Genomic DNA, 19,992 nt, shown 5'->3' on the forward strand with positions numbered 1-19,992 from the left:
AGTGAGTGTGAGTGGGAGAGAGTGAGGGTGGGAGAGTGAGTGACGGCGAGTGAGAATGGGAGAGTGAGTGGGAGGGTGGGAGAGTGAGTGGGAGAGTGGGAGAGAGTGTGAGTGGGAGAGAGTGAGAGTGGGAGAGTGAGTGGGAGAGTGGGAGAGAGTGAGAGTGGGAGAGAGTGGGAGAGTGAGTGGGAGAGTGGGAGTGAGTGTGAGTGGGAGAGAGTGAGAGTGGGAGAGTGAGTGACGGCGAGTGAGAGAGAGCGAGAGCTCAGAAACTTTCCACTCGCAGCCCTCCTCAAAACTTGAGAAAAATCTATCCTCTCTCTTCTCTCCTCTCTTTCTCGACAACAAAAACAACAACAGCCACACACACGACACACCACGCCGGCTGTCGGGGAAGCGAACAACAACAACAACAAACAAGAAGCAGCAGCAGAGGCCGACAGACACAAACTCCACGGCGTCAAATCGAAGAGGCACCGCCAACGCCGCCAGCACCACCAGAAAATGGAGTCCCCCCCCCACCACCACCAGCCGGAGCTCACAGATTCATTCTTTATTATCGGGAGGAGGAGCAGGAGGAGGAGAAGGAGGAAGGAGGAGGGAGGAGGAGGGAGGAGGAGGAGCAGGAGGAGGAGCAGGAGGAGTAGGAGAGAGGAGGAGCAGGAGGAGGGAGGAGGAGCAGGAGGAGGAGGGAGGAGGAGGGAGGAGCAGGAGTAGGGAGGAGGAGCAGGAGGAGGAGAAGGAGGAGAGGGAGGCGCAGGAGGAGCAGGAGAAGGAGCAGGAGGAGGTGGAAGAGGAGGAGGGAGGAGGAGGGAGGAGGAGGAGCAGGAGGAGGGAGGAGGAGCAGGAGGAGGAGAAGGAGGAGAGGGAGGAGCAGGAGGAGCAGGAGAAGGAGGAGGAGCAGGAGGAGGTGGAAGAGGAGGAGGGAGGAGGAGGGAGGAGGAGGAGCAGGAGGAGGGAGGAGGAGCAGGAGGAGGAGGGAGGAGGAGGGAGGAGCAGGAGTAGGAGGAGGGAGGAGGCGCAGGAGGAGGAGAAGGAGGAGAGGGAGGAGCAGGAGGAGCAGGAGAAGGAGGAGGAGCAGGAGGAGGTGGAAGAGGAGGAGGGAGGAGGAGGGAGCAGGGGAGGAGCAATGGGGAGTGTTGGGGAGGAGAGGGAGGGGGGAGCACAGGAAAGGAGGGAGGAAGCAAGGGGGGGGCACGGGGGACAGGGGGGCAGGGGGGAGCATGGGAAGGGGTGGGGGGCAGGGAGGAGCATAGGAAGGGGTGGGGGGCATGGGAAGGTGGGGGGGGGGGCAGAGGGAAGGATGCAGGAGCATGGGAGCAGGAGGGAGGGGGGGGGGCCTCGGTGGTTTTCCGCAGCCTCTCCACCCCCCCCCCCCCACCACCACCACCGTCACGACTCTGCTGCTGGGGTGTCAGGCCGTGTTACTTTCACACCAGGGGCGCCCTTCAGCACCATCCTCGCACAATCAAAACGCCTTTGAATAAAAAAACCTCACCGTGGGCACCGGGGCCACGGAGGCTGAGTGTCGCATAACGTCACCGGTCCTCCGCATTCACAGCGGCAGGAGCCCTTTACCGGGTGGATTGCAGAGATGATTTAAACACGGGGCTCAAACACCGACGAGATGTTACCATGCACCAATGCTCTTCGGGTTCCTTCGGTAAAGTCACCAACGTAGGTATAAAATGAAAATAAATCACGACGTTTCGGGGGCGCAGCGGCACAAGAAGCGTCCGTCAGCGGCACGCTTTATTTTATACCCGCGTTATTGCTAGCCTTTACCGAAAGAGCCACAGGGTATGGGTATTCCCGCAGTCTCGAAAGCTTCAGAATCAAGATTTAATACACCGTTTGCTTGCAGAGACGTGAAGACGTGGATGACCGAGACCATCAAGGATGTATCGCTATTACGCAGTGTGACAATGGATGCGACATCACAAATAGACTTCGCATAGCCCAAATCAATGTCATTGCCAAAGAAACGGGAACAAACTCAGGACAACCGGTCACATTAACCGCGTGCGACCACCAAAGCAAGCAAAAGTGCCGCGTGACTCCAATAACACGATCAGAATTCAACAGGCTTCCACGCTGAAAAGCGAAAATGCTCAAGCACTACATCGAAAAATCTAAACGTAAGCAGGGGTGGATTTGAAAAACTCGAATTTATATGAGCTGCGCTGGAAGACGTGCAACTGAGGGAGAGAGCAGCAATGAAATTGCTTTAAGTGACGGTGACATCACCACGGCGCTTGTGCCAGGATGTCCACACGTTACGGCGGCCACGTGAAGTGTCGAACGGCCTCCTGGCAGGAGGTCACGGGACAGACCGACCGAGCATGTGCCACGGGCCGACTGACTGAGATGACCTGGCCGATGCACCACCTGTGCCCCCCAACTGTGCCAACCTGCTGTGTTTTAGCCGCCCGGCGCTCCGCTCGTTGTTGTGAGCGTCGCTCCTCCGCCCTCCGTTGTTGCTGGAGGGCGACTGCCTCCAACTGCCCAGTAGCGTCCTTCACGAGCCTCCTCCACAGAGGCCGATCTTGACACCGCTGGTACCGGTCATCGGCAAGTCCACTCAGCTCCACGTTCTCCTGTACCACATCACTCCATCTCTTCTCTAGGCCGTGCCTCCTGTACCACATCACTCCATCTCTTCTCTAGCTCGTGCCGTGCCCGTTTAGTCCCCTCTATCCAGCTGTTTCGGCATGCGGTGGCTGGGCATGCGGGTTACATGACCCAGCCAACGCAGCCTCGCCTGCCGGAGGAGCTCACCGATGGGACTTATGTCCAGATATTTAGAGGATTTGTGAGCGCCTCACACAATCCACCCTGGATAAACCCAGGGTGGATCATAGGCAGGCCGGCCTGAATGTTTCTAACCAGCAAAGATGTTCCATTAGTATAATGTAGGTTTTTTGTGGGTTAGACCGTGTAAATATAAATGTGGCGTCAAACCTGCCACCACTCAACACAGCCAATTAGTAAGGTTTGTCACGTAAAAAGGAACATGCCAATTCGTTACTGGCACAGCACTAGTGGTGTAGTGTAGCGCATAGTGTAGCGTATAGTGTAGTGTTGTTAGTGTAGTATACCAGTACAGCATACCGATGTTTTCGAGAGTAAAGCCACGACGTTTACAATCCGAGTACGACGTTTCGCCAGTAATTACAACTGGCTTCATCAGGTCACAGCCAGATATGTGGAGAAATCCTCCTGTTGGCTGTGTCGGGTGGTGGCGAGTTTCACGACACATTTGGATTTACGCGATCTAACCCGAAAAACAAACACGTTATGGATGATATTGGTCGCGAAAGCCTACGTGTTAATGTTCCATTAGGGTGGTGTATAGTGTAGTGTATAGTGTGGTGTATGTATGTTGAACTTCTGAGTTCTCAATGTAGTATAGTGGAGTGTGGTGTATAGTAGTGTAGTATATACGTGTGTAGTGTATAGCGTAGTGTGTGTAGTGTATAGTAGTGTAGTATATACGTGTGTAGTGTATAGTGTAGTGTGTGTAGTGTATAGTAGTGTAGTATATACGTGTGTAGTATATAGTGTAGTGTATATTAGTGTAGTGTATAGTGTAGTGTATAATGTAGTGTATATTAGTGTAGTGTATAGTGTAGTGTATAGTGTAGTGTATATTAGTGTAGTGTATAGTAGTGTATAGTGTAGTGTATATTAGTGTAGTGTATAGTAGTGTAGTATATACGTGTGTAGTGTATAGTGTAGTGTGTGTAGTGTATAGTAGTGTAGTATATACGTGTGTAGTGTATAGTAGTGTAGTATATACGTGTGTAGTGTATAGTGTAGTGTATATTAGTGTAGTGTATAGTGTAGTGTATATTAGTGTAGTGTATAGTGTAGTGTATAGTGTAGTGTATATTAGTGTAGTGTATAGTGTAGTGTATATTAGTGTAGTGTATAGTAGTGCAGTGTATAGTAGTGCAGTTAAAATTAGTGTATTGTATAGTAGATTAGAAAATGTAGTGGATAATATAGTGGATAGTAGTGTAGTATGTATTGTAGTGTATAGTAGCATATAATGTATTGTAGAGTGTAGTTTAGGAGTGTATAGTGGTATTTAGGAGTGCGTAGTAGTGTATAGTAGTGTAGTGTATAGTAGTGTTATGTGTAGTGTAATATATAGTAGTGTAGTGTGCAGTGCATAGTAGTGTAGTGTGTATAGTCTATAGTCGTGTAATGTATAGTCGTGTAGTGTATAGTCGTGTAGTGTATAGTAGTATAGTGTAGTGTATGCTTTAGTGTATAGTGTAAAGTATAGTGTAGTGTACAGTGCAGTGTATAGAAGTGTAGTGTACAGTGTAGTGTATAGTCGTGTAGTGTATAGTAGTATAGTGTAGTATATGCTGTAGTGTATAGTGTAGTGTACAGTGCAGTGTATAGAAGTGTAGTGTATAGTGTAGTGTACAGTGTAGTGTATAGAAGTGTAGTGTACAGTGTAGTGTATAGAAGTGTAGTGTATAGAGTAGTGTATAGAGTAGTGTATAGTGTAGTGTACAGTGTATAGAAGTGTAGTGTATAGTGTAGTGTACAGGGTAGTGTATAGAAGTGTAGTGTATAGTGTAGTGTACAGGGTAGTGTATAGAAGTGTAGTGTATAGTGTAGTGTACAGTGTAGTGTATATAAGTGTAGTGAATAGTGTAGTGTACAGGGTAGTGTATAGAAGTGTAGTGTATAGTGTAGTGTATAGAAGTGTAGTGTATAGTGTAGTGTACAGTGTAGTGTATAGAAGTGTAGTGTATAGTGTAGTGTACAGTGTAGTGTATAGAAGTGTAGTGTATAGTGTAGTGTATAGAACTGTAGTGTATAGAAGTGTAGTGTATAGTGTAGTGTACAGTGTAGTGTATAGAAGTGTAGTGTATAGAAGTGTAGTATATAGAAGTGTAGTGTATAGTGTAGTGTACAGTGTAGTGTATAGAAGTGTAGTGGAAGTCAACCGAAGCGCTTGCGAGCAAAGATCTCGATTCAAATAAAATCCGCTCGTGGCGTTGATGAGAAGGGCGAGGGGGGGGGATAGAGGGGGGAGCAAGGAGCAACGCTCTATCCCCCACCCCCCGTACGGATGGTAACAGATGGCGATCACGTGTCCACTCACCGCGCCGCCTGCTGTCAGGGCGAGCGAGGGTCAAGGGCAAGAGGCGTCCCCCTTGGGGTCGTGGAGACCGCCCCGGGCCCCGCGATTTGGGGGGCCTCCAGCCCCCCCCCCACCAGACTACGGACGACCCTGGGTACGGCTCCTCTCAAGACGCTCACGGGGAAGGGAGTTTCACTTCTTTGCGTGATCCACAAACCCTGCACTGCCTCAACCGCCACCACCACCATTGCACCACCACCACCGCCACCACTGCCACCACCACCGGTACCACCACCACCACCCGGCCTACACAGTAGTGGAGTCGGACATGGAGCCACCACCACAGCTATCCACAGCAAAGACAAAGATCCCCCGTGTAGCCTTTACAGACTGTTGGGGCAAGTGCCTTTTTGCGAGCACCTATGAAGGTCAGCACGGCTTACGAGGGGGTGGGTGGCCAGCACCACGCCCGGCCGCCTTTGTCTCCCCAGTGGCGATGTTGACTACACTCCCCTAGGCCGAGTGGACATAGGGGAGGCACACGCCGGTTCAAATATTCGTCACCGGTGGTGTTGGCCGCGAGTGGGATTCGATCCCGGGTCGCCAGGTTCATAGCTCAGCATAGCGCTCACCGCTAAACTACCGCACACACGTACACACACACACACGTTCACGTACACACACGTTCACGTACACTTACACACACGTTCACGTACACACACGTTCACGTACACACACGTTCACGTACACCCACCCCCTCGTGTACCATTCCGGCCTTCATAGGTGCTCGCTAACAGCACTTGCCCCTACAGTCTGTTACAGGCTATTCGGGGGAACTTTGTGTACGTCTGTGTGTGTATACGTGAACGTGTGTGTACGTGAACGTGTGTGTACGTGTGTGTACGTGTGTGTGTACGTGCGTGTGTACGTGTGTGTACGTGTGTGTACGTGTGTGTGTGTACGTGAACGTGTGTGTACGTGAACGTGTGTGTACGTGTGTGTACGTCTACGTGTGTGTACGTCTACGTGTGTGTACGGGTTTCCATGAGTATGGGTCTCTATGAGTATGGGTCTCTATGAGTATGGGTCTCCATGAGTGTGGGTCTCTATGAGTGTGGGTCTCCATGAGTGTGGGTCTCTATGAGTATGGGTCTCCATGAGTATGGGTCTCTATGAGTATGGGTCTCCATGAGTATGGGTCTCCATTAGTATGGGTCTCTATGAGTATGGGTCTCTATGAGTATGGGTCTCTATGAGTATGGGTCTCTATGAGTATGGGTCTCCATGAGTATGGGTCTCCATGAGTATGGGTCTCTATGCGTATGAGTCTCCATGAGTATGGGTCTCCATGAGTATGGGTCTCATTGGGTCTATGAGTATGGGTTTCTCTGGGTTTCTGGCGGTCCCTTGGAGTATGGGTGTCGATGGGTCTCTCTGAGTCTGTAGAAATGTGTTTAGATTACACGATGTAACACAATTTTTGTTCCTGGGTAGTAAGGGTTATTTCGTAATTGCTTATGCCTAAAAAGTATAGAAAGTGGCTATTATTCCTCACGAACTTTGCTTTTGTGACAAGGACAGTGATATTTTGAAATTTACCTATTTTCAATGAGAAAACGGGCGAATTTTTGTCTTTTCGTTCACGTAATGTCAGAAAAAAAACAACATATGAATCAAAATTAGCATGTATTTATACTAAGGTAATACACACATGGCTACAAAAGATTTAGAAGTGAGCAGTTTTTCGAGATTTATGATTACACTGGTAATCACTTTCACGATTCAGCCCCCAAATGTAGTCTCCCATCGTGTTCTCGTTATTACCGTCCTTGGTAGCGGCGTTCAAAGTCCAGCATACTCTGGTGGAAGCGCTCGCCTTGCTCCTCCGAGTACGCTCCCATGTTCTCCTTGAATGTATCAAGATGAGCATCAAAGATATGGACTTTGAGGGACATCCTGCACCCAACTTTGCCGTAGTTCTTCACCAGAGCCTCAACCAGCTTCGCGTATAGGAATAGGTTTAACCCTTTTAACTGGCACAAAAACTGACACCTTCATTCAAGGCATCGTGTTTGCAATAACCACAACACAAGCAGTCAAAATGCAAACAAAAAAGACAACTCTGATAATAATATGCACTGTCCTTGAATTTGATTGGTCCACACCCGAGACGGCTTTTCTTAGAGCCTAGTCTCCATTGGTGTTGAACCAGAAGACGCCAAAAGGCGTACAACTCAAAAACAGCGCACTATCAGAGTATTGAGGGCTCGGGGTGAGCATTTATATTATGAGACCTCCTTTGCCAGTAACAAGATATAGAAATAGGTTTTACCTTGTGATTGCCCAGGAAGCCACGAACCACTGCGACAAAGCTGTCCCAAGCCGCTTTCTCCTTACCCAGTGAGCTTCTTGGGGAATTCATTGCACTCCGGGATCTTGATGATGATGCAGTACGTATACACGCTGTGTCTGCCGAGCGTCACGTGATCACAACTGACATACGAGTGCTTTGATATACGAGTGCTTTGAATAAAAAATACGTTTCCGCAACGAATTATGCTCGCAAATCCAAGGTTTTACTGTGTACAGTGAGGGAAAAAAGTATTTGATCCCCTGCTGATTTTGTACGTTTGCCCACTGACAAAGAAATGATCAGTTTATAATTATAATTGTAGGTTTAATTGAACAGTGAGAGACAGAATAGCAACAACAAAATCTAGAAAAACGCATGTCAAAAATGTTATAAATTGATTTGCATTTTAATGAGGGAAATAAGTATTTGACCCCCTTCTCAATCAGCAAGATTTCTGGCTCCCAGGTGTCTTTTATACAGGTAACGAGCTGAGATTAGGAGCACACTCTTAAAGGGAGTGCTCCTAATCTCAGCTTGTTACCTGTATAAAAGACACCTGTCCACAGAAGCAATCGATCAATCAGATTCCAAACTCTACACCATGGCCAAGACCAAAGAGCTCTCCAAGGATGTCAGGGACAAGATTGTAGACCTACACAAGGCTGGAATGGGCTACACGACCATTGCCAAGCAGCTTGGTGAGAAGGTGACAACAGTTGGTGCGATTATTCGCAAATGGAAGATACACAAAAGAACTGTCAATCTCCCTCAGCCTGGGTTCCATGCAAGATCTCACCTCGTGGAGTTGCAATGATCATGAGAACGGTGAGGAATCAGCCCAGAACTACACGGGAGGATCTTGTCAATGACATAAAAGGCAGCTGGGACCATAGTCACCAAGAAAACAATTGGTAACACACTACGCCGTGAAGAACTGCAATCCTGCAGCGCCCGCAAGGTCCCCCTGCTCAAGAAAGCGCATATACATGCCCGTCTGAAGTTTGCCAATGAATATCTGAATGATTCAGAGGACAACTGGGTGAAAGTGTTGTGGTCAGATGACACCAAAATGGAGCTCTTTGGCATTAACGCAACTCGCCATGTTTGGAGGAGGAGGAATGCTGCCTATGACCCCAAGAACACCATCCCCACCGTCAAACATGGAGGTGAAAACATTATGCTTTGGGAGTGTTTTTCTGCTAAGGGGACAGGACAACTTCAACGCATCAAAGGGACGATGGACGGGGCCATGTACCGTCAAATCTTGGGTGAGAACCTCCTTTCCTCAGCCAGGGCATTGAAAATGGGTCGTGGATGGGTATTCCAGAATGACAATGACCCAAAACACACGGCCTAGGCAACAAAGGAGTGGCTCAAGAAGAAGCACATTAAGGTCCTGGAGTGGCCTAGCCAGTCTCCAGACCTTAATCCCATAGAAATCTGTGGAGGGAGCTGAAGGTTCGAGTTGCCAAACGTCAGCCTCGAAACCTTAATGACTTGGAGAAGATCTGCAAAGAGGAGTGGGACAAAATCCCTTCTGAGATGTGTGCAAACCTGGTGGCCAACTACAAGAAACGTCGGACCTCTGTGATTGCCAACAAGGGTTTTGCCACCAAGTACTAAGTCATGTTTTGCAGAGGGGTCAAATACTTATTTCCCTCATTAAAATGCAAATCAATTCATAACATTTTTGACATGCGTTTTTCTGGATTTTTTTGTTAGTTATTCTGTCTCTCACTGTTCAAATAAACCTACCATTAAAATTATAGACTGATCATTTCATTGTCAGTGGGCAAACGTGCCAAAATCAGCAGGGGATCAAATAATTTTTTCCCCTCACTGTATATATTTGTGTGTAGGTCAAAAAAGCCTTATGCCCCTAAACTGTGGAATCGGCTCGCACAAAACGCAGGCGCCACTCACAAACTTCTCAAAGACCGCGAGTTAAACGAAGTTGTTAATAAAACCGTTATATTCTTGGTTCTTTCGGTAAAGTCACCACGTAGAAGGGAAACAATAAAATAATAAAAATATAAAACAATAAAATTCTCACGACGTTTCGACTGCACCACAAGCAATCATCATCATCATCAGGCGTGAAAACCACAGCAAGAAAATTTTCCCTTCTACGTGGTGACTTTACCGAAAGAACCAAGAATATGAATCCCTGCAGTCACGAAAGCTTTAAATATAAATGAAACCGTTGTTTTAAAATAAAACATTTTTTATTGGAGTTTATTATTAAAATTTTTACCTATCTATGTGACTTTAACGAAAGACCCAAAGAATATTAATTCCTGCAGTCACGAAAAGCTTTAAGTCAAGATTTGAACTGGTTGGCTTGAGACCCCTGTATTTATACGACTATTTATATTACTAGTAAGTTCTTGAATGTTCTAGAAGTTACTCCAAGTTTCCTCAGCACTGAATATACCTGTAATGTTCTGGAAAAAAGGTAAATTTCAAAATATCACTGCCCTGGTCACAAAAGCAGAGTTTGTGGGGAATAATAGCCATTTTCTGTACTTTTGAGGCGTAAGCAATTAGGAAATAGCACTTACTACCCAGGAACAATTTTTTTCATGTTACACTGTTATTTGGCTGCTGATATAAATGCCCACGTGATGATGATGATGATGCCGATAAGCCACTTCGTTGAGCTGTCATTTGTGACAGCCTAGTCGCTGCTGAACAATGAGATATACAGCTCAGTGGGGCATTAGCCTGGTCAACTAGTTTAGTTTTAGTATGGGTCTCTATGAGTATGGGTCTCTGTGAGTATGGGTCTATGTGAGTATGGGTCTCTGTGAGTATGGGTCTATGTGGGTCTCTATGAGTGTGGGTCTCTATGAGTATGGGTCTCTGCGAGTATGGGTCTCTGTGGGTCTCTATGAGTATGGGTCTCTGAGTGTATGGGTCTATGGGTCTCTGTGAGTATGGGTCTCTGTGGGTCTCTGTGAGTATGGGTCTCTGTGAGTATGGGTCTATGTGGGTCTCTATGAGTGTGGGTCTCTATGAGTGAGGGTCTCTATGAGTGAGGGTCTCTGTGGGTCTCCATGAGTATGGGTATCTGTGGGTCTCCATGAGTATGGGTCTCTGTGGGTCTCTATGAGTATGGGTCTCTGTGGGTCTCTATGAGTATGGGTCTCTGTGGGTCTCTATGAGTATGGGTCTCTGTGGGTCTCTATGAGTATGGGTCTCTGTGTGTCTCTATGAGTATGGGTCTCTGTGAGTATGGGTCTCTGTGGGTCTCTATGAGTATGGGTCTCTGAGTGTATCGGTCTATGGGTCTCTGTGAGTATGGGTCTCTGTGGGTCTCTGTGAGTGTGGGTCTCTGTGGGTCTCTGTGAGTGTGGGTCTCTGTGGGTCTCTGGGAGTCGGGGTCTCTGTGAGTCTCTATGAGTATGGGTCTCTGTGGGTCTCTGAGTGTATGGGTCTCTGTGGGTCTCTATGAGTGTGGGTCTATATGGGTCTCTATGAGTATGGGTCTCTGTGGGTCTCTATGAGCATGGGTCTCTGAGTGTATGGGTCTATGGGTCTCTTATGAGTGTGGGTCTGTATGGGTCTCTATGAGTATGGGTCTCTGTGGGTTTCTATGAGTATGGGTCTCTATGAGTATGGGTCTCTGTGGGTCTCTGAGTGTATGGGTCTCTGTGGGTCTCTATGAGTGTGGGTCTATATGGGTCTCTATGAGTATGGGTCTCTGTGGGTCTCTATGAGTATGGGTCTCTGAGTGTATGGGTCTATGGGTCTCTTATGAGTGTGGGTCTGTATGGGTCTCTATGAGTATGGGTCTCTGTGGATTTCTGAGTATGGGTCTCTATGAGTATGGGTCTCTGTGGGTCTCTATGAGTATGGGTCTCTGAGTGTATGGGTCTATGGGTCTCTTATGAGTGTGGGTCTGTATGGGTCTCTATGAGTATGGGTCTCTGTGGGTTTCTGAGTATGGGTCTCTATGAGTATGGGTCTCTGTGGGTCTCTATGAGTATGGGTCTCTGAGTGTATGGGTCTACGGGTCTCTTATGAGTGTGGGTCTGTATGGGTCTCTATGAGTATGGGTCTCTGTGGGTCTCTATGAGTATGGGTCTCTGTGGGTCTCTATGAGTATGGGTCTCTATGAGTATGGGTCTCTGTGGGTCTCTATGAGTATGGGTCTCTATGAGAATGGGTCTCTGTGGGTTTCTATGAGTATGGATCTCTATGAGTCTGTGTGGGTCTCTATAAGTATGGGTCTCTGTGGGTCTCTATGAGTGTGGGTCTCTATGAGTATGGGTCTCTGTGGGTCTCTATGAGTGTGGGTCTCTATGAGTATGGGTTTCTGTGGGTCTCTATGAGTATGGGTCTCTGTGGGTCTCTATGAGTATGGGTCTCTGTGGGTCTCTATGAGTATGGGTCTCTGAGTGTATGGGTCTCTGTGGGTCTCTATGAGTATGGGTCTCTATGAGTATGGGTCTCTGTGGGTCTGTATGGGTCTCTGTGGGTCTCTGTGGGTCTGTATGGGTCTCTGTGGGTCTGTATGCGTCTCTGTGGGTCTCTATGAGTATGGGTCTCTGTGGGTCTCTATGAGTGTGGGTCTCTGTGGGTCTCTATGAGTGTGGGTCTCTGTGGGTCTCTATGAGTATGGCTCTCTGTGGGTCTCTATGAGTATGGGTCTCTGAGTGTATGGGTCTCTGTGGGTCTCTATGAGTATGGGTCTCTATGAGTATGGGTCTCTGTGGGTCTGTATGGGTCTCTGTGGGTCTTTGTGGGTCTGTATGGGTCTCTGTGGGTCTGTATGGGTCTCTGTGGGTCTCTATGAGTATGGGTCTCTGTGGGTCTCTATGAGTATGGGTCTGTATGAGTGTGGGTCTGTATGAGTATGGGTCTCTGTGGGTCTATGAGTATGGGTGTCTGTGGGTATCTATGAGTGTGGGTCTCTGTGGGTCTCTGTGAGTGTGGGTCTCTGTGGGTCTCTATGAGTATGGGTCTCTGTGGGTCTCTATGAGTATGGGTCTCTATGAGTGTGGGTCTCTGTGGGTCTCTATGAGTATGGGTCTCTGTGGGTCTCTATGAGTATGGGTCTCTGTGGGTCTGTATGAGTGTGGGTCTCTGAGTGTGGGGGTTTGGAGTTGCTATCATTCGTGATGGCCAGGCCAAGGCTTCCCGTAGCAGCTCAATGGGGCCTTACACCCTGGTCAAATGAAAACATAAAATAAAATAGTTTCATTTTTAGTTGAAACGAGCGGATAACATCGGTGAAATTTACCACTGCGCATCTCTCTCTCTCTCTCTGGTGATATATATCTTAGGATGTTTATAATCACCATCTGTGTGTGTGTGTGTGCTGTGTATCTAACGATCTCACAAGATATATCTCATCTACAAACCTGGCGGGGCCCAAATTCGATTCCTGCTCACGGCCGACACCGGTGACGATTCTCTGAACCGGTCCTGGGCCTCCCCCTAGGTAGACTCAGCCTCAAATGAGTAAACCTGGTGTAGCGGTGTAGCGTAGTAAACATCGCCACTGGGGGAGACAAAGGCGGCCGGGCGTGGTGTTGGCCACCCACCCCCTCGTGTGCCACAGTGCCGGTACCGTTCATAGGTGCTGCACGCTAACAGCACTTGCCCCTACAGGCTGTTAAGGCTACAGGCTGTTAAGGCTACAGGCTGTTCAGGCTACACGTGTGTGTGTACGTGTGTGTGTGTGAACGTGTGTGTGTACGTATGTGTGTGTGTGTGAACGTGTGTACGTGTGTGTGTGTGTGCTTGTGTGTTGTGGGGAGCGATAGTGTAGCGGTTAGCGCGCTGCGCTATGAACCCGGTGACCCGGGTTCGATTCCCGCTCACGGCCAACACCAGTGACGATTATCTGAACCGGTCCCGGGCCTCCCCTAGGTCGACTAAGCCTCAAATGAGTACCTGGTGCGGTGTGTAGTATACATCGCCACGAGGGAGACAAAGGCGGTCGAGCGTGGTGCTGGCCACCCACCCCCTTGTGTACCGTTCTGGCCTTCATAGGTGCTCGCTAACAGCACTTGCCCCTACAGTCTGTTAATGCTATATGGGGGATCTTTGTCTTGTCGTCGCTACGAGCATTGATTCCGCAGGTTATCGATGACAGGATCAGAATCTTGTATTGCTGCAGGAGGAATCCGATGAGCTATAAAGCTCTTGTTCGCAGTCGTTCCGGTGCATCTCATTATCGGCGTGGCGTGTTCTCTGATATTCTCGAATCTTGTCCCCATCCCGTTACCTCTGCGTGTCTCTCACGCACCTCTCTGCATCTCATTCACAAATCTCTTTCTCCGTATCTCTTCATCTCATTCACAAATCTCTTTCTCTCCACATCTCATTCACAACTCTCTCTCTGTATCTCTTCATCTCATTCACAAATCTCTTTCTCCGTATCTCTTCATCTCATTCACAAATCTCTCTCTCCACATCTCATTCACAAATCTCTTTCTCCGTATCTCTTCATCTCATTCACAAATCTCTTTCTCTCCACATCTCATTCACAACTCTCTCTCTCTGTATCTCTCCATCTCATTCACAAATCCCTTTCTCCGTATCTCTTCATCTCATTTACAAATCTCTCTCTGTATCTCTTCATCTCATTCACAAATCTCTTTCTCTCCACATCTCATTCACAACTCTCTCTCTGTATCTCTTCATCTCATTCACAAATCTCTTTCTCCGTATCTCTTCATCTCATTCACAAATCTCTCTCTCCACATCTCATTCACAAATCTCTTTCTCCGTATCTCTTCATCTCATTCACAAATCTCTTTCTCTCCACATCTCATTCACAACTCTCTCTCTCTGTATCTCTCCATCTCATTCACAAATCCCTTTCTCCGTATCTCTTCATCTCATTTACAAATCTCTCTCTGTATCTCTTCATCTCATTCACAAATATATCTCTGTATCTCTTCATCTCATTCACAAATCTCTCTCTGTATCTCTTCATCTCATTCACAAATCTCTCTCTGTATCTCTTCATCTCATTCACAAATATCTCTCTGTATCTCTTCATCTCATTCACAAATCTCTCTCTCTCCACATCTCATTCACAACTCTCTCTCTGTCTCTCTCTCTGTCTCTCTCACTTGTTGCTGGCGACTTGGTGTTGTTTCGTGTCGATATCGCCTGCAGTGCTGTTGCTGCTGGCGGCAATGAAAGTGGTTTACAAGTCAAAAAGTCTCTCTCTCTGTATCTCTCTGTATCTCTCTCTGTATCTCTCTCTGTATCTCTCTCTATCTCTGTAATCTCTCTCTGTTATCTCTACAAATCTCTCTCTGTATCTCTCTCTGTATCTCTATCTGTATCTCTCTCTCTGTATCTTTCTCTCTGTATCTCTCTCTGTATCTCTCTCTGTATCTCTGTACATCTCTCTCTGTTATCTCTACAAATCTCTCTCTGTACATCTCTGCAACTCGTCACGAACGTTCCCTTACCTCGTCCTCGTCGCCCACCCATCCCTGCACCCTAACCCCAACCCCCATCACCAAACCCCAAACCCCATCACCAACCCCATCACCAAACCCCAACCCCCATCACCAACCCCCATCACCAAACCCCAAACCCCATCACCAACCCCATCACCAAACCCCAAACCCCAAACCCCATCACCAACCCCCAAACCCCATCACCAAACCCCATCACCAAACCCCAAACCCCATCACCAAACCCCATCACCAAACCCCATCACCAAACCCCAAACCCCATCACCAAACCCCATCACCAAACGCCAAACCCCATCACCAACCCCCATCACCAAACCCCAAACCCCATCACCAAACCCCATCACCAACCCCCATCACCACCCCCATCACCAAACCCCATCACCAAACCCCAAACCCCATCACCAAACCCCATCACCAAACCCCAAACCCCATCACCAACCCCCATCACCACCCCCATCACCAAACCCCATCACCAACCCCCATCACCAACCCCCATCACCAAACCCCAAACCCCATCACCAACCCCATCACCAACCCCATCACCAACCCCCATCACCAACCCCATCACCAAACCCCATCACCAACCCCCATCACCAACCCCCATCACCAACCCCCATCACAAAACCCCATCACCAACCCCCATCACAAAACCCCATCACCAACCCCCATCACCAAACCCCATCACCATCACCAACCCCCATCACCACCCCCATCACAAAACCCCATCACCAAACCCCATCACCAAACCCCATCACCAACCCCAAACCTCAGACCCCATCACCAAACCCCATCACCAAACCCCATCACCAAACCCCATCACCAACCCCATCACCAACCCCCATCACCATCCCCATCACCAACCCCCATCACCAACCCCATCACAAAACCCCCATCACAAAACCCCATCACCAACCCCCATCACCAAACCCCATCACCATCACCAACCCCCATCACCACCCCCATCACAAAACCCCATCACCATCCTTACCTCTCGCGGCGGCTCCGCTTGCCTGTAACTCCATCACCACGAACATCATCACTAACATCACAACATCACCACTGACATCACAACATCATCACTAAGATCACCACTGACATCACAACATCACCAGGAACATCATCACTAACATCACAACATCACCACTGACATCACAACATCATCACTAAGATCACCACTGACATCACAACATCACCACGAACAACATCACTAACATCACAACATCATCACTGACATCACAACATCACCACGAACATCACAACATCACCACGAACATCACAACATCACCACTGACATCACAACATCATCACGAACATCATCACTAACATCACAACATCACCACTGACATCACAACATCACCACTGACATCACAACATCATCACTAACATCACCACTGACATCACATCATCACTAACATCACCACTGACATCACAACATCATCACTAAGATCACCACTGACATCACATCACCACTGACATCACAACATCACCACTGACATCACCACTGACATCACAACATCACCACTGACATCACCACTGACATCACAACATCATCACTGACATCACCACTGACATCACAACATCACCACGAACATCACCACTGACATCACAACATCACCACTGACATCACCACTGACATCACAACATCATCACTGACATCACCACTGACATCACTAACATCACCACTGACATCACAACATCATCACTAACATCACCACTGACATCACAACATCATCACTAACATCACCACTGACATCACAACATCATCACTAACATCACCACTGACATCACAACATCATCACTAACATCACCACTGACATCACAACATCACCACTTACATCACCACTGACATCACCACTGACATCACAACATCACCACTTACATCACCACTGACATCACTAACATCACCACTGACATCACCACTGACATCACAACATCATCACTGACATCACCACTGACATCACTAACATCACCACTGACATCACAACATCATCACTAACATCACTACTGACATCACAACATCATCACTAACATCACCACTGACATCAAAACATCATCACTAACATCACCACTGACGTCACAACATCATCACTAACATCACCACTGACATCACAACATTATCACTAACATCACCACTGACATCACAACATCACCACTTACATCACCACTGACATCACTGACATCACCACTGACATCACAACATCACCACTTACATCACCACTGACATCACTAACATCACCACTGACATCACCACTGACATCACAACATCATCACTGACATCACCACTGACATCACTAACATCACCACTGACATCACAACATCATCACTAACATCACTACTAACATCACAACATCATCACTAACATCACCACTGACATCAAAACATCATCACTAACATCACCACTGACGTCACAACATCATCACTAACATCACCACTGACATCACAACATCATCACTAACATCACCACTGACATCACAACATCACCACGAACATCACCACTGACGTCACAACATCACCACTGACATCACAACATCATCACTGACATCACCACTGACATCACAACATCATCACTAACATCACCACTGACATCACAACATCATCACTAACATCACCACTGACATCACGACATCACCACGAACATCACCATTGACATCACTGACATCATCACTGACATCACAACATCATCACTAACATCACCACTGACATCACGACATCACCACGAACATCACCATTGACATCACTGACATCACCATTGACATCACAACATCATCACTAACATCACCACTGACATCACAACATCACCACTCACATCACCACTGACATCACAACATCACCACTTACATCACCACTGACATCACTGACTTCAGCACTGACATCACAACATCACCACTTACATCACCACTGACATCCCTAACATCACTACTGACATCACCACTGACATCACAACATCATCACTAACATCACCACTGACATCACAACATCATCACTAACATCACCAATGACATCACTAACATCACCACTGACATCACAACATCATCACTAACATCACCACTGACATCACATCACCACTGACATCACAACATCACCACGAACATCACCACTGACATCACAACATCACCACGAACATCACCACTGACATCACAACATCATCACTGACATCACCACTGACATCACAACATCACCACTGACATCACTGACATCACCACTGACATCACAACATCACAACGAACATCACCAATGACATCACAACATCATCACGAACATCACCACTGACATCACAACATCATCACTGACATCACCACTGACATCACAACATCACCACCAACATCACCACCACTACCATCACCACTATAACATCACCACCAACAACAATCACCATCACCACCACCACTACCATCACCAACAACAATCACCACCACCACCAACAACAATCACCACCATCACCACCACTACCATCACCACCAACAACAATCACCATCACCACCACCATCACCACCACTACCATCACCACCAACAACAATCACCATCACCAACAACAATCACCACCAACAACAATCACCACCAACAACAATCACCACCATCATCACCACCACCAACAACAATCACCACCATCACCACCACTACCATCACCACCAACAACAATCACCACCAACAACAATCACCACCATCACCACCACTACCATCACCACCAACAACAATCACCATCACCACCACCATCACCACCAACAACAATCACCACCATCACCACCAACAATCACCACCACTACCATCACCACCACTACCATCACCACCAACAACAATCACCATCACCACCACCACCAACAATCACCACTACCATCACCACCAACAACAATCACCACCACCATCACCACCAACAACAATCACCACCATCACCACCACTACCATCACCACCAACAACAATCACCACCACCACTACCATCACCACCAACAACAATCACCATCACCACCAACAACAATCACCACCATCACCACCACTACCATCACCACCAACAACAATCACCACCAACAACAATCACCACCACTACCATCACCACCAACAGCAATCACCACCATCACCACCACTACCATCACCACCAACAACAATCACCACCACCAACAATCACCACCACCACCAACAACAACAATCACCACCACTACCATCACCACCACCACCACCACCAAGAACAACAATCATCACCACCACCACCACTACCATCACCACTACCACCACCACCAAGAACAACAATCATCACCACCACCACCACCACCCTCTCTCACCGTGATGCCCCGAGGCGAGTCGAGGTCCGCTGCTCCGGCCGGCCGCGGCGGCTGCCTTCATGAAGGCCGGGAAGGCCGGCAAGGCCGGCAGGGCAGGCAGAGCAGGCAGGCTGGGACGTCGCAAATCGCCTCCCTTGCCCTGCTGCTGACCCATCTCACTCTCTCTCTCCTACTACTACTCACTCTCTCTCTCCTACTCGTGTCTCACTCTCCTACTACTACTCGTCTCTCTCTCTCCTACTCGTGTCTCTCTCTCCTACTACTACTCACTCTCTCTCTCCTACTCGTGTCTCTCTCCTACTCGTCTCTCTCCTACTACTACTCGTCTCTCTCTCTCTCCTACTACTACTCGTCTCTCTCTCCTACTACTCCTACTACTACTCGTCTCTCTCTCCTACTACTCCTACTACTACTCGTGTCTCACTCTCTCTCACTCCTACTACTACTCGTGTCTCTCTCTCCACTCACTTCACTTTGTCTCTCCCCCCCCTCTCTCTCACCTCTCTCTATCTTATTCCCCTCTCTCTCCCCTCTCTCTATCTTATTCCCCTCTCTCTCTCCCCTCTCTCTATCTTATTCCTCTCTCTCTCTCTCTCCCCTCTCTCTCTCCCCTCTCGACTCACTCAATTTTGTATCTCCTCCCACTCCTCCCCTCTCTCTTTCCTCTCCTCCTCTCTCTCTTCTTCTCTCTCTCTCTCCCTCTCCTCCCTCCCCACGGTCACCCCATGTGGTTGTGGGTGGTGGTGGTTTTGTGTGGTGGTGGTGGTTATGTGGTGATGGTTGTGTGGTGGTGGTTGTGTGGTGGTGGTTGTGTG

At 48.1% G+C, this 19,992-nt stretch overlaps 1 protein-coding gene across 2 annotated transcripts in view; it reads right to left on the reverse strand.

Annotated features, from left to right (window-relative positions):
• Positions 1-19,656, reverse strand: part of LOC116938389 (uncharacterized) — a 49,215-nt gene extending 29,559 nt beyond the window's left edge. The window contains exons 1-2 of one of the 2 annotated variants that reach the window (XM_076056038.1): positions 19,547-19,643; positions 19,178-19,474 (exon numbers count right to left, since the gene is read on the reverse strand). In XM_076056038.1, coding sequence (XP_075912153.1) covers positions 19,178-19,331 — 154 coding nt within the window. In that variant the 5' untranslated portion in view covers positions 19,332-19,474; positions 19,547-19,643. Of the gene's footprint in view, positions 1-19,177 lie in introns of both variants that reach the window. The other variant, XM_076056037.1, reaches the window with a different exon arrangement.
• Between the last annotated feature and the right edge of the window lie 336 nt (positions 19,657-19,992).

This window comes from Petromyzon marinus, chromosome 74 (genome assembly GCF_048934315.1).
Source record: "Petromyzon marinus isolate PM22_M1 ecotype Great Lakes invasive population chromosome 74, UKy_Petmar_22M1.pri1.0, whole genome shotgun sequence".
NCBI lineage: Eukaryota > Metazoa > Chordata > Hyperoartia > Petromyzontiformes > Petromyzontidae > Petromyzon > Petromyzon marinus.